Source organism: Podarcis muralis, chromosome 2 (genome assembly GCF_964188315.1).
Source record: "Podarcis muralis chromosome 2, rPodMur119.hap1.1, whole genome shotgun sequence".
Classification (NCBI taxonomy): domain Eukaryota; kingdom Metazoa; phylum Chordata; class Lepidosauria; order Squamata; family Lacertidae; genus Podarcis; species Podarcis muralis.
The window spans coordinates 104,878,053-104,893,559 of NC_135656.1; the positions used below are offsets into that span (position 1 = coordinate 104,878,053).

The following is a 15,507-nucleotide window of genomic DNA, read 5'->3' on the forward strand; positions in this document are numbered from 1 at the left end:
CTTAATTTGTTCCGGAGGTCTGTTATAATAATAATAATAATAATTTATTATTTGTACCCCGCCCATCTGGCTGGGTTTCCCCAGCCACTCTGGGCGGCTTCCATAGAAACCAAAAAACACTAAAATATCATACATTAAAAACTTCCCTGAACAGGGCTGCCTTAAGATGTCTTCTGAATGTCAGGTAGTTGTTTATCGTTTTGACATCTGATGGGAGGGCGGGCGCCACTACCGAAAAGGCCCTCTGCCTGGTTCCCTGTAGCTTTGTTTCTCGCAACGAGGGAACCGCCAGAAGGCCATCGGCGCTGGACCTCAGTGTCCGGGCAGAACGATGGGGGTGGAGACGCTCCTTCAGGTATACTGGGCCAAGGCCGTTTAGGGCTTTAAAGGTCAACACCAGCACTTTGAATTGTGCTCGGAAACGTACTGGGAGCCAATGTAGGTCTTTCAAGACCGGTGTTATGTGGTCTCGGCGGCCGCCCCCAGTCACCAGTCTAGCTGCCGCATTCTGGATTAGCTGTAGTTTCTGAGTCACCTTCAAAGGTAGCCCCACGTAGAGCGCATTGCAGTAGTCCAAGCGGGAGATAACTAGAGCATGCACCACTCTGGCGAGACAGTCCGCGGGCAGGTAGGGTCTCAGCCTGCGTACCAGGTGGAGTTGGTAGACAGCTGCCCTGGATACAGAATTGACCTGCACCTCCATGGACAGCTGTGAGTCCAAAATGACTCCCGTTCTTAACCTGAAGCACCACTTTAGCTAATGGGGCCTCCTGCTGCTGCCGCGCCGCAGGAACCCGATTTCTGTTCTTATCCTGAAGCAAAGTTCTTGACCTGAAGCACTATTTCTGGGTTAGCAGAGTGTGTAACCTGAAGCGTATATAAACTGAAGCGTATGTAACCCGAGGTACCACTATATTCTTGAAATACAAGCAGGTGAGCCCGGACTCCTAGGACGGAAAGGTCAATACTACTGAGAAGGTATAACTGAAGCTTAGTGGAGACAACTCCTCTGATCAGATTAGATCAGCTGGAGGATATAACTAATTCAAAAACTATTGATGTTGCAGAAAAGAGGGGGAGGTGTGTTGTGTTTTTTAAAGTGTACCGCTACAGGGAAAGATGAGCAGGGTAGCCTGTAAAGAGGAACTGGTAAAACAAAATTAGCGAGAAAGAAATAAAAGCCACATTGTGGCTTTCACAGCCCACTGAACCAAGGAAAGGATGGGGATGGTGAAACAAATTACAAGGAAACGTTTCAAGGAAGCAAGACTTTAATTGACTTCAACTGCTCCGATATTTGCTAGGCTTCAAGCTCTACTAACCAGGGAATCGCCCAACAAATTCCTGCCAGACCTTGCTGACAACAACTTCCTCTTCCAGAAGGTGGAAGAATGAATTAGGGGGGTTGACTGTCCTTGATCTGAATTAATAGGGAAGAGTTAGTCAACGAGATGCGAGTGGCAGGAAATTTGGGGGGGAAGTGGCCGCAAGTAATGATGGAACTCGTCGTTTTGTGTAAAGCCCAAAGCTAAGGATCAAATGTGTGCCTTGGATTTCGGGAAAGCTGATTTTGTTTTGAACAAGTTCAGGAAAATACGACATAGGATTTGAGTGCCAATGTGGTGTAGTGGTCAGAGTGTTGGACTGGGACCTGGGAGACCAGGGTTCAAATCCTCACTTGGCCATGAGGCTCACTGGGAAACCTTGGGCCTACTTCACAGGGTTGTAAGAACAAGGTTGTTCACCACCTTGAGCTCCTTAGAGGTAAAAGGCGGATACAAATGCAATAAATAAATTCCTCAGCTAGATAGGGACAGGAGTCAAAGTTGGGCGGCATCCTCCGGAGGAGGAGTTACCAAAGGCACAATCTCAAACCATTCCAATGAGAGAGAATGGCGAGGCATTTAAGAAAGCCAGGGTGGCCGCCGCAGCTTAATGAGGAGCTGGAAATAGAGAGCACGTGTTTGAGAAGTGTAAGGAACGACAGGTAACCAAGTAACCAGGTGAAAAACCTAGCCTGTAGGGCCAGTGTCAGGAAAGCTAAAAGCTTGGAACAAGCCGAAACAATGGGAAGAGCAATGGAAAAGGGCTGTTTTCATGTGCATTTGGAGCAATGGTTCAATTCCTGCTGCTCAGTATGGATGGTGAAAGGTGAACTGTTTTCCCTGTCTTCTCCCTTAAGGGAAACTCTGTCTAATCTTAAATAGAAGAAGCGTGTAATAATTTATGCCAGAAGGGGAAAACAGTGGCAGGTAGCCCTGCTCTCTTTTCATTGGAAGTCCTGCATTTTTATAAAATTGTTAATAAAATTGTTACAGAGTTTAGATAAATTAGGTAAGATTTTTATAGCACCTTTTTGTTTTGTTAAGTTTTAGAATTTTGTGCGGCCTATGTATTTGATGGTCTTCTTGTCCCCGATCTGACGGAGCAGGTTTCAAGTCTCCTCTGAACTAAGGTGTGGGTGGGTGTTAATCCTAAGGTGTTTGGGAGGGTTGTACACCTTGTACATGCAGAGTCCCTCTGTGCCTTTGATATCCCGGCTAATGTTTAAAATTCCTCCAGTATACTATTCCTTTCGAGGTAGCCTGCTTCCAGGAAGTCCTCTGAGACAAGGTTGGAAGAGCTGGGTATATTTAGCATACAGGAGACTGAGGGACACTACAGCGTTCTTCAAATACAGTGGTACCTCGGGTTAAGAACTTAATTTGTTCTGGAGGTCTGTTCTTTACCTGAAACTGTTCTTAACCTGAAGGACCACTTTAGCTAATGGGGCCTCCCGCGCCACCGCCTCACAATTTCTGTTCTCATCCTGAAGCAAAGTTCTTAACCCGAGGTAATATTTCTGGGTTAGCGGAGTCTGTAACCTGAAGCGTCTGTAACCCGAGGTACCACTGTACTTGAAGTGTTGTCGCATAGATAAGGTCAAAGACTTGTTCTCTAATGCCTTAATGGGCAAAACTGGATCTCAATGCGATTAAGGTACAGAGGTGTTTTGGTGGAAAACAGAGAAAAACATCTTGCTGGAATAGCAATTTGAACACACACGCATACGCATACACGCTTCCTAAGATGCTGGGATCTCGACCTGCACTTCGTCAGGTTTCCTGCTATGCATGTTTTTACTCTGCATGTTTTTGATGCTTTTGAATTATGGTGCTGGAGAAGACTCTTGATAGTCCCATGATGGGCTGCAAGAAGATCAAACCTATCCATTCTTAAGGAAATCAGCCCTGAGTGCTCACTGGAAGGACAGATCGTGAAGCTGAGGCTCCAGTACTTTGGCCACCTGATGAGAAGAGAAGACTCCCTGGAGAAGACACTGATGCTGGGAAAGATTGAGGGCACAAGGAGAAGGGGGCGACAGAGGACGAGATGGTTGGATAGTGTTTTCGAGGTTACCAGCATGAGTTTGACCAAACTGCGGGAGGTAGTGGAGGACAGAAGTGCCTGGTGTGCTCTGGTCCATGGGGTCACGAAGAGTCGGACACGACTAAACAACAACAACATGTTTTTACTCAGAAGTCCACCCCACTCGGGTCAGCATGCAGAGGATTGGGAGCCGCAAGCAGGTGCAGAAAAGCTCTCTTTAAAAGAGTAAAAAGCAATTATTATTTGTTTCGAACATATTCTGAGGATCTCATCTGCGTTGCAATAGGAAAGGATGTTCCGATGCGAATTCCCTGCGTGCATTGTAGCATAAACGAAGACGTTTAAATCAAATGTGCTTCCTTATCTCATATACTTTTATTTATCGTGGAGGGTGAATAAGAGCAGACAATTAATAGAGCGCTCCTCTCCAGCCCGTCTCGTCTTCCATAGTACCCTAATGTTGACCTTAGGGGCTGCAGCTCATGGTTTTACAAACCGTAGCGGATAAAAACTAAATGACTCCTGGAGAAAGGGACCCCCCCCCAACTTTAACCCCCCCCCGCGATAAAATTCCTCCCCTGCCTGTTCCATCCCTAAATCAGGCAGCCCAGAGCGCCGCGGTGTGTGAACGTGCGCGCTCTTGCGCTGCGTATTTATGAATGGAGCGGCGGCGCTGCCTTCTCCTCCTCCATCCAGCCCCGTTTCACTTCGGTTTAATCCCGTCGCCAGGCAGCTCCCGCCTCCCGAGCCTCGGATTGGCTTCGTGCGGGCTCCAGCTCCGCCCTCTGGCGGTGACATCGCCGCTGGCTGGAGGGCGAGCGCGCACAGAGCTGGGGAGGAGAAGGCGGAGAGGGGCGCGACGACGGACGCCTTTCCCCCATCTCGGCTGGCGGCGGCGGCGGCGGGGCGCGGAGGACCCGAGGGAGCCGCTGCCGCGCACTCAGCTCACGAAGCGGGACAGCCCCGGCGGAACCGGCCCCGCAGATCCCTCCATGTAAGTAAGGAGGGCGTCTCGGGACTGCGCCGCCCGGGGACAGATTGGAGACGGATGAATGGGCGGCTGGCGGCGGCGTTGTCTGTCTCCCTGGCTGCAGCCGTGCGCCTTTCTCTGCCTGCTGCGCCCGCGCGCCTCTACCGCTCCTGAGCATGCATGCTCGCCCGGGTGCGGGTAGGGAGGTCGGTGTGGATCTCAACCTGCACCCCGCCAGATCTGCGCTGTGTGAGCCTTGGCTGCCTGCATTTGCCCGCGCGATTTACTTCTTCTCCTTTTCCTTCCTCCTATGGTGAGCTGTCGTTGCGCGTGTGCCTTGCCTGCCACTCACTCCGCAGCACATCATCTCGGCACTTGGCCGTTTCTTTGCACCTGCTTGAGGCTCCCAATCCTCGGCATGCTGGCCCGAGGGGTAGGAGTGTAAACATGCAGAGCAGGATCAGCGTTGTGCAATCCTTCCTCTCTCTCTCTCTCTCCCGCTCCAAAAGGGATCTGCATAATCGCCTGTGCGAATGTGTGTCCGGTGCGTGGAGAGGGTATGAATGGCTCGAACCTGTGTGAATAGGTGCACAGGTGTGCCTGAGTCGCCGCGGCCATTGTCTGCGCAACGCTCTGCACTTCTGCCTGCGTGTGATTGTATCTGACCCATGCACATACTTGCGCACTGTGCATGCCTTGGAGCAGGATGCCATGTCTGGAAGGGCTGCGTAAAAAGTGGCACATGCCTTTCTCTGCCTCTCTGCAGCTGGGGAGGAGAGACACGTTGCCAAATATGCCTGCCTCTGCCCCGGCTCTCCGTCTGCACAACCTTAAAAAAAGATAAATGATGCATGTCTGAGTGAAGAAATGGGCATAGGTCTTGCTCTTCCCTGTGCATTGATGTGCGCTTATCTCCAAGCCAATGTACATGTGTCGAGCCATGGTGATGCTAAGCGTGTGGTTATCATTGTCATCTGCCTGCATCTGTCTGTGATGTTATGCAATTGTTTTGTAGGCATGAACCTGTCTCTTTCCATGTGAAGGTACAAGTGCATATGTGATTCTACCCGTGTGGCTGTCTCTTTGCCCACTTGTTGAATGTATTTGTTTCTGTTGATGCCTGTTTCCATGTAGCGGTTGTCTTCATATGGGTGAATTTAGGATCTTTCCAAATGATTCTTTAACGCTCTACCTTTGCAAAGCTCTAACCCATGCAGACAGACAGACAGACAGACAGACAGACATAATATATACTGGTATATATCCTTTTAATACCTGTTGTGGAACAAATGGGGGGGGCGACACTTGTTGTAGAAGGGAGAGCTGAGAAAGTGGGATTTTTAAAAATTAATATATAAAAAGGACACATACTACCAATAATAAGGGAGGGAAGCCCATTTAGCCTCTTTGGGCAAGCCAGCCTTCTCCATCCAAGTATTGCTTCTTTTTTTAACTCATTTCTTCAAAATTCAAATCACACTGCTTTGGGTGTTTGGTGAAAACAGGATTCTTCCACTTTGTAGCATTATTACGGATAATCTGCTATAATTGCACACTCATCATGGGCACTGATTGGACTGTGCTGATGTCGTGTTTTCTCCTTATACACACATACACTCCCCCACCATATACCATTTAAAAAACTCCTCTCACCTTCCTTTTCTGGGGGGAAATAATAATTGCGTACCTGAGGTTTTTTTTTAATACCAGCACAGATGATTCATCTAGCGAGATTAAAAAATAATAAGAATCAGGCAGATTTCCAGTTGCTCCATTCCACTCGGTGCTTCCATTCATGGGCAGCCTGTTAGCCACTGCAGCAGCCTCCCTTTCTGCTTCCTCCGGATACAGGCAAACAGCAGGGTGGCACTTTTGCATTGTACCTCCCTGCCGTCACCCCTGTCCACCACACTCCTACCCCTAAAGGGGAACATGCCGTCAGCAATTTCTGCTGCAAACAATTAGCACGAATGCTGCAATTGGTGGGCAAATGGGGCACATGAGGGGGTGTGTGTGTGTTGGTCTAGAATATTGCATTATCACTGGCTCTGTGTGTATCTGTGTAGATGACCCCTATGCCTGGTTCTGTAGAGGGGTGTGTGCCCATCTGTTTACATCCCTGCGATGATGGCATTTGCCTTGGGTAGCGCTGAGTCTCTTCCTGCCTGCCTCTTCTGCGTACGCAGTGCTCCATTTACCAGATACAAAGGTTTCGATGGAGAGTTTATTGACGTCTCTGGCCTTCCCCTGTGGCTTGGTCTGAAAATACAGGGGGATCTGAAGCCCAAGACGTTGTTGAATTACAACTCCATTTTCACCCCGTTGTCCATGTTTACTGTGGCTCATGGAAGTGCAACAATATCTGGTGGGCCACAGGTTTCACATCCCTGGGATGGGGATGCAGTAGAGTAGCTACAAGGGAAGCAGAGTCTGTAGTTCCATGTTAAAGTCCTTGCATTCTTCAATCCCCTGCAACTCCAGTTCCTTTCTTTTTTTAAATGTCAGGCAGTAGGGTTCTGCCTGAAACCTTACAGAGCGGTTGCCATTCAGAGAAGCCAGGTCCTTGTCTCTTAACCTTGTAGCAACTTGTAGGGTATGAATTGGCAGGCAGCAGCCGTGTTAGTCTGTTGGAGCAATGTGAAACACAGAGTCCTGTGACACCTTCAAGACTGGCACCTTTTCCATCAGATGTCGCTGCCCACCTGCCAGTTCTTCGTATGCCAAGCTATCTTTAGTTGCCTGCAGTGCTGTTTTGCTAGAAAAAGAGGTGCCAGAACTCACCACAAACTCCTCTCTTGTTCTCTTATAGTGACAACCTCGCACCAGCTGAGATGTGCCAGAACTGAGTTCCGGTGAGTTCTGGCCGGAAAAACAAAAAAAAAGCCCTGGTTGTCTGGCTTGCCTTGTCTTTCTTACTTTACCTAATGTAAAGCCTGATGAAGCGGACTTTACTCCATGGTCGTTTATACCATAATAAAGCTTGTTAGTCTTTAAATTGCTGCCATACTCTTGGTTAAAGGTAGCGTTGGTCAACTGGCAGCCTGAGATCCCAGTTTGTCCCCTCCGGCCCCCTGCAGCAAGATCTCTGACCCAGTGGTGTCTCTTTGCATTCCCTGGGCATGTGTACTGTTTTCTCCTTAACCTCTTCCTCCCCAGAGTGATCAACAGCAAAAAAAATCTCTCTCTCTCTCTCTCTCTCTCTCTCTCTCTCTCTCTCTCTCTCTCTCTCACACACACACACACACACACATATACAGGTTTGATCCAGAGAGTTGCAGGGTTCTCCACTTCTTATGCACTTCAACTGCTCTCTGTTATGTGAAAGCCAAGAGACGTGCAAAACAGTTGTTATTAACTATCGGGCAGAAGGGGAGAACTCTCTTGCCTTTGCCTGTGCCTTGGCTTGGCAGGACCAGGTGATTTAACAAATTACATATCCCCCACCCTATGAGAGCATCCTGGATTTGTCTGCATGCTATTCAGGCTGCCTTCAAGTTGTCTCTGTTTTGCAGGAGGGATTCAAGCCCATACCCAAAACGTAGATTTGTGCAATTAAAGCGAAGTAAACCACTCTTTTAGGGACGCGGGTGGCACTGTGGGTTAAAGCACAGAGTCTAGGACTTGCCGAACAGAAGGTCGGCGGTTCGAATCCCCGCGACGGGGTGAGCTCCCATTGTTCGGTCCCTGCTCCTGCCAACCTAGCAGTTCGAAAGCACGTCAAAGTGCAAGTAGATAAATAGGTATCGCTCTGGCGGGAAGGTAAACGGCGTTTCCGTGTGCTGCTCTGGTTCGCCAGAAGCGGCTTAGTCATGCTGGCCACATGACCCAGAAGCTGTACGCCGGCTCCCTCGGCCAGTAAAGTGAGATGAGCGCCGCAACTCCAAAGTCGGTCATGACTGGACCTAATGGTCAGGGGTCCCTTTACCTTTACCTTTTAAACCACTCTTTCACCCTAGTACAACAAATCCATTTTCCCCAGACTTTTTGCACATGGACACAAGCACACGTTGGGAGAGACTGACACATTTCCACTGTGTAATGGTAGTGGAACCAGTATGTTGGTCCTTCAGCACTTGCTCAAGTCAACATGGGACTAATAATAATAATAATAATAATTAAAAATATGCTGACCACCGGTGTAGGCTTCAACTCCAGGCAGCTTTGTGAAGAGGAATCTGCAATTATACAACACTGACTCATGAACACCAGACCCTTCCATGTTAAGCTCTGTAGGTGCTGCGCTTGGCTTGCGGTTCAGAGTTGCATTTTGGCACTTAGCTATCTCGGCTGGATGATTCCGCACTTAGGTTGCCTGGGGCATAGTGCTGCTGTTTCTCCTGGTAGGAGGAAGTGTCGTTCGATGGCATCATGTGTCAAATCATCTAAATGCAGGCTGGTGTAAAATGGGCTGTTAATGTTGCCATTTTTATAACGATAGCCATGACGCAAATATTTCTGCCCAGGTGGGAGAAACCTGGCTATATAATGAAGAGATGAGGAACGACTCACTAAAATCACCCCTGACCATGCTAGCTAGAGCTGGTTGGGAGTTGCAGTCCAACAAGAACATGTGGGGAAAAGTCCCGCATCCCTGATATTAGAGGGCAGGGTGTCCCTTTGGAGTTTGGACAGCATTGGTGTGGGTCTGGCTCTGGCTCTGGCTGGGGAGCAGTTAGAATTGCTGGATTAGACCAATGTCCCATGTAGCTAAGCATTCTGTTGTCACAGTAGACAACTAGGTGCCCTTGTGAAGCCCCCAAGCAGGACAGGCGTGCAACCACATTCTCCCTACTTATGAACCCCATCTTTGTTATTCAGAGGCATATTGCCTCCGACATAGCAGGTGGCGCTGTGGTCTAAACCACAGAGCCTAGGGCTTGCCGATCAGAAGGTCAGTGGTTCGAATCTCTGCAACGGTGTGAGCTCCTGTTGTTCGGTCCCTGCTCCTGCCCACCTAGCACTTCAAAAGCACGTCACCAACGACCAGGAGCATGTGGGCACATTTAAAACTAGTGCGCCAGCTCCGCCTGTTCCTGGAGATGTCTGCTCTGGCCATGGTGACAGTTACACCCTGTTTGGATTTATGACACAAGAGAGGGCCTTCTTGGCAACTGCTTTCCGATTGTGCAATGCCCTTCTATGACAGGATAGCCTGTCTCTCTCTCTCTGCTTTCCTTTTGCTGACAGGAAAATACTCTTTCCCCCCCCTTGTTCCGACAGGCCTTTTGGCCACTAATTGTCTGTTGTGGCAGGGTTTTCAGTGTTATACTTTTATTTTTCTTAAGTTATAAGTGTTCGCAGTGCTTTTAAATAGAGTTACTTATTCAATTGCTTCCTAGTATTCATATTTCTTGCATACGTTCTTAGTTATATCTGTTTTCATTTATGTCGTGAGCTGCCACAGATCCTCTTGCCTCTTTAACACCTGTGTTGTCCACCCAGAACCAGACAACATATTAAAGAAAGACTCATGGTACAGACCCCCTGAAGTGGTACAGTGGAACCTTGGTTGTCGAACGTAATCTGTTCTGGAAGACCGTTTGACAACTGAGGCTCAATGGGTGGTCGGAAAATTCAGTTGAGAAAATTGAGAAACGTGCCTCAGAAGCCGTTCGACTTCCGAAGTGTGTTTGAAAACAGAAGCAATTACAGTGGTACCTCAGGTTACAAACGCTTCAGGTTACAGACTCTGCTAACCCAGAAATAGCACCTCAGGTTAAAAACTTTGCTTCAGGATGGGAACAGAAATCGCACGGCGGTGGCACAGCGGCAGCAGGAGGCCCCATTAGCTAAAGTGGTGTTTCAGGTTAAAACAGTTTCAGGTTAAGAACGGACCTCCGGAACGAATTAAGTTCTTAACCCGAGGTACCACTGTACTTCCAGGTTTTTGGCGTTCGAAAACTGAAATGTTTGGCTTCCGAGACGCTTGGAAACCGAGGTTCCACTGTACCAGTTCAGAATTGCATGTTTTGAATGCTTCCCTGTGCTTTTAACAAACCTTTCTTTCCCCCTCGTGGAAAGATAACATAGCACAGCCTTCACCAACCTAGTGCCTTACAAGTAGATGTTTTGAACTACCACTCGCATCAACCCCAGCAAGGGTGGGCCAAGAACAGGCCTGCTGGTGTCAGGCCAAGTGGTCCATCTATTCCAGCATCTTGTTCTCACAACCTCTGGGAAGCCAACAAGCAAGACCTGAGCACAAGAGTTACTGTTACTGTCAGTTACTGTTTTCAGCAACTGATATTCAGAGACTCTGACAATTGGAGAAGGATAAAGTAGCGTCACTTTCCCTCTCCATCCCTAACATGCCGACTTTCCCAGGGAGGGAGAGAAGATACGACCTAAACCGGGAAGAGAACAGGGGTACAAATCTTCTCTTAAAAAAAAAAGAGGACAAACATCCTAACCCCATTTGACTGGGTGAATGCTACAGAAATAAGATTTGACTTCCTCCCCCCGATGTGCTTCTGTCTGCTACAGTGAGCAGAGCTGTTTTCACTTCAGAAAACAGAGCCAAGAGGAACTTCAGGCGGCCTCACATGACTCGGGTGAATGTGGCCTTCCTTTGGAGGAAGGGAACAGCATTACGTAATTCTCTTCTTAAAATGTTTGCGAACAGTAGATCGCATCCAGCGTTAAATCATACTTTGAGTAGGCGCTTGGGAATGAGTGGGTATGACTAATTTAGGTCCATTAATTTCAGTAGGTTTCCTCCAAGTACAACGTAGGCTGCATTATCCACTATATTTTTTAGAGCACATTCAAAGCACATTCTTTCCCCTCGAAGAATTATGGGTATTGTAGTTTGTTAAGGGCAGCTGGAATTGTAATTCTGTGAGGGGAAAATGACAGTGCCCAGATTTCTCTGAGGTAAAGACTGTACCTTAAATGTGCTTTTAAGGTATTAGTGTGTACACAGCCTCAGTAGGCTGCAACCCAGTAGATTTTATTGTGTGTTGACTGATAACCTAGAGCTCCTCCAGGCAACATGTTTGTTGAGCATTAATCCTGATTTGCTTGTGCGAAGCAGATATTAGAAAATGCCCAGTCTTTATTGATCTGATTTGTTTGCAGGGAGCCATTTTCACCTTGAATTGCTTGTGCAGCTTCTCATTAATGTCTTTCCCATCACTTTCCTAACAGCAAAAATGGCCAGTCTTTAACAAGTGTGTTTATTGTGCCAGAGTCGTGGAACGTTTTAGTCCGCTTCAAGTGCGCAAACCCAAGTGCCTGCTATGCGATGGAAATCCCTCCTTGAAAAGACTGACATTCTGGAGGCAGCCCTTGTCTTCAGCATCAGGCATAAGGAGCAGAAGTGAATCAGAGGCCTTGTCCACACTTCCTCCTCCGCTCCCACCGCTTTCCCTCGGAGAAAGCTGCTCTTTAGCACTCAGTCAGAGCAAATGGCAATTCGGGTTTTCTCCGGATTGACGTTTTCTCCGATTTAGCACTAAATGCTGGGTTTTCTGTGGGAAAGGTGCGGGCGGAAGCGGAAAACCACTCAGGGCACAGGGCAAGTGGGAATGCGGATGAGCCCAGAGCAAATCTTTCAAGGGAAATGGACACCCTCCGGCTTAGCCTTTCCGGAAACCTCCAAATGCTGCCCACTTTAAAGTTCATTTGAACACGGTAGCTCACGTCGCAGCACGAAGGCTAGGCCGTAAGTCAGCCTTTGCCAACTTAGATGTTGGCTGAGGAGAAGTTGCACTCCAAATCATATCTAGAGGGCATCAGGTTGGAGAAGGCTGCTTTGAGGGTGTGTGGGTGTGTGGTGCGCATGAGAGTGCAAAAGTAGGGGCAAGCCTGGCCCTTTGGGAGATGGAGGTTGAGGCAGAGGAAGGAGCTGTGTTTTCGGTGTTGCAGGAGCTACAGCTGTTGTCATGGCGACAGCTGCAATGTTACCAAACAGGCTTAAAAGCCTGAGCAATATGCTGAAGGGCACAAAAGTGAAGAGGAACTGGGAAGAGGGAGGGTGAGATGAGCTGAAGCAAAAGAAGCCCTTGTGTCTGGCCACTGTACCCACCCCACTGCCCCCTCCTTGAAAGACTTTGCCAGGGGGAGCCAATATGGTGCCTCTTTCAAGATGTTGGATTATCAACTCACATCAGCCCAAGAGCCAGCAAGGCCCATGGTCAGTGATGATGAGAACTGGAGTCCAGAGAGATCCAGAGGGAGGGCACTATCTTGCAGACCCTTGGGCTAAGCCTTTGGGGGGGGAGACTCTATAACCTGAATTCTGAGGTCCCTCTGTAAATCAGTTAATTTTAAACTGAGCTGCTTCACCAAAGATGATATACCAGCCTTCCTGGACATTGGTGACCTCCTGATGTTTTAGACTACATCAGTCCTGAGCATCAGCAATGGTTCCTGTGGCTGACGGAAAACGGTAGGCCAAAAAAATCTGGCTGGAGAAGGCTGTGGCACATCTTGGGTTCCGGATCCCAGCTTTGTTGATGCTGAGCAGCTGAACAGTGTGAGAGCCTTCTGCTGGAAGGCGGCAGGTGAACTCTCTTCCTTCATATGCATGGGATGTGCAAAACCAAACTGAAGATGTAACACTCCTGCAACACTCAGGTTGGCCCCTGTTTGCTCTCCTCCTAGGCAGTGCTTAGCTCCAGGAAAATTCAATAAACACACGAGGCGTAACCGGCTGTGTTCTTCAATAAATAAGGTATACTATTCATGTATCAAATCATAAATTTCAACGGAAGTAACTCGTAAAGTTCAACAAACGAACAAAGCAGAAGACCCAGTGGATCAGATCATTCTCTAGTCAGTTCATGCATAAGGTCTATCCGTGTAATACATCGGGTTACATACGCTTCAGGTTACATATGCTTCAGGTTACAGACTCCGCTAACCCAGAAATAGTACCTCGGGTTAAGAACTTTGCTTCAGGATGAGAACAGAAATCGTGCTCCGGCGGCGCAGCAGCAGCAGGAGGCCCCATTAGCTAAAGTGGTGCTTCAGGTTAAGAACAGTTTCAGGCTAAGAATGAATCTCCGGAATGAATTAAGTACTTAACCTGAGGTACCACTGTAGTGTCTATTCCACCTGTCTGTTCATAAGGTCCAAACAATCCACATGAAAGGTTGTAGCAGTTCCACAGAATCCTTTCACAGAGTCTAAGACAAGGATTTCCGGAATATTGGCCTTGTTTCACCATCCTGGGCTTCATCAGTAGTTAAAGCTCATATGTGATATTACAGGACAGTGGAACTTATGGCATAGTAGTAGCTACTACTACTTTGCGGTCCTGTTCTAATGCCGATATCCCTGTTCTTCCTCTCTAGGCCCTGAGTTTGCTCCACCTGCCTGCCCCTCTGCTCTGGGACAGCTGGGCACAGGGCAGCCCAGAGGTTCAGCCCGATAAGAGCCATGCCCTTGGAAGAGGAGGAGCCCAGTTGGAAGAAACGAGCGGAAGATATCCGGGAGATCTATGAATTCCGGGAGGTGCTGGGCACGTGAGTCGTTGTTCGTTTGTTTATTGCATTTACATCCCACCTTTTTCTCCAAGGTGCCCGTGGTCCCCCCCCCCATTTAATCCCCACGACAACCCTGTGAGGTAGGTTAGGTTGATAGGCAGTGGCTGTCCCAAGGTCACCATCTTCAGCGATGAGTAGGGATTTGATTCTTGGTCTCCCAGGTCCTAGTCTGGCACCCTAACCACTACACCACACAGCCATGTGGTTATTAGGGATATCTGGGTGAGGGCTGCTCCTCTAAGGCAGGGGATTTACAGTACTTTATTTTCATGGAAACCTCAAGGCCCACCAACTTGAGCCAGGTTCAAAATAGCAGCTTGTTTTCTTCATTTTAGTTTTCTTCATTTTCGGGAAAAGGGTGCCTTTGTTGTTCTTTCTGTTATTAAACAATTGGAAGGACCCTTGTACACCTTCTGCAAATCTCCAAGCAGTAGATGCTGCCAGCTGATGTTCTAAGAGCTTGTTTTCTATCATCACGATTCCAAGGCTGTTAGCCTAAGCTAATTGACCTTGTCTACATGAAACAGGAATTAAAAAATGCTTCAGAGTCACACTGGTTGCCATGGTTTACTGTGGTGGGAGTGAGTTTACCCTCCCCTGGGGCCTCATGCTTCTCCTCTGACACAGCTGCAAGAAGGGGCTTGGAATATTTTGCGTCTGCTTTTTTAATTTTGTTAACCACATCTTGTGCTTAACCTTAACTATGGTTTGTTTGAAAGCAGCCAACTTCAAGCAATAGCTTACGAAGCTGTCTCGTTTCACCAAGCCATCGTTAAGATTAGCCACAGTTTAGGGTTCGAGCATAACAGTGATTGCGGTTAATTGAAATTAGAGGCCTCCATTCGTCTTCGCTTGGCTATGCTGGATGAGGAAGAGAGCACATGAAGAGAACAGGGAGTGTTAGGCTCGTTCTTGTCGAGATAAACCATGGCTTATAATGATATCTAAACACAACCACTTCCTTATATTTTGTGCTACACTCATGAGAGATAATAACCCTAGTATTGTTTATCTGATCAGTTTTTGAAAAATGTGTTAAGAGTCCATGAGGCGGCTGCTGCTTATTGATTTCTGCCTTGTGTTCCACTTGAGCAGGGGAAGCTGGCTGATAGCTCATTTCCTGTTTGGGGACTTCCTGCCATGAGAACAGGGTGCCACACCAGCAGGGGCTCCTCTTCGGTTCTTAACTTCTCATGCCCCAGTAGGAGACTGTCTAAAATGTAGGAGCCAGGTGTAGGGTGAGATGCAGGGTCCAGGCTCCACTAGTGGCAAACGTCTTCTCCCCTGCCCCATCCTAAACTGCTGGGCACACTCCACCTTGAATTTGTACCAAGGCTGGGCCAACAGGTGGCGAATGCGCTTTGGAAACCTGTGGCCTCAAATATTAGCACAGGGCTCAGTCAATATTGACAGGAGACCTGGGCTGCTGCTGAAGTATGTGGCCAGTCAATAGTACCCTATTTTTTATTTTTTTGCAAGGAGGGGTTTTTACCTCAGGTAGCACATGCTCACAGGTACTACCTTAAGGTTTTCAAGGTTCAGGTCTGGCAAGTAGCGAGGGCTCTCTGTTATCTAGGTAGCTATTTTCAGCCTCTCCTTTCTCCAGTACCATTGGAAGCAAAGCAACTCAGCTATCTGTGTGGGTCTTCATGATCAACAGCAGAATAAATGAATGAACTT

General features: G+C 48.1%; 1 protein-coding gene across 3 annotated transcripts in view; it reads left to right on the top strand.

The window, feature by feature from the left end:
* The first annotated feature begins 4,191 nt into the window (after nt 1-4,191).
* Nucleotides 4,192-15,507, top strand: part of CAMK1 (calcium/calmodulin dependent protein kinase I) — a 43,369-nt gene continuing 32,053 nt past the window's right edge. Inside the window, exons 1-3 of one of the 3 annotated variants that reach the window (XM_028719710.2) lie at nt 4,192-4,363; nt 7,149-7,191; nt 13,636-13,806. In XM_028719710.2, coding sequence (XP_028575543.2) covers nt 13,721-13,806 — 86 coding nt within the window. In that variant the 5' untranslated portion in view covers nt 4,192-4,363; nt 7,149-7,191; nt 13,636-13,720. Of the gene's footprint in view, nt 4,364-4,414; nt 4,653-7,148; nt 7,192-13,635; nt 13,807-15,507 lie in introns of those variants that run through there. The other 2 variants (XM_028719709.2, XM_077925146.1) reach the window with 2 other exon arrangements.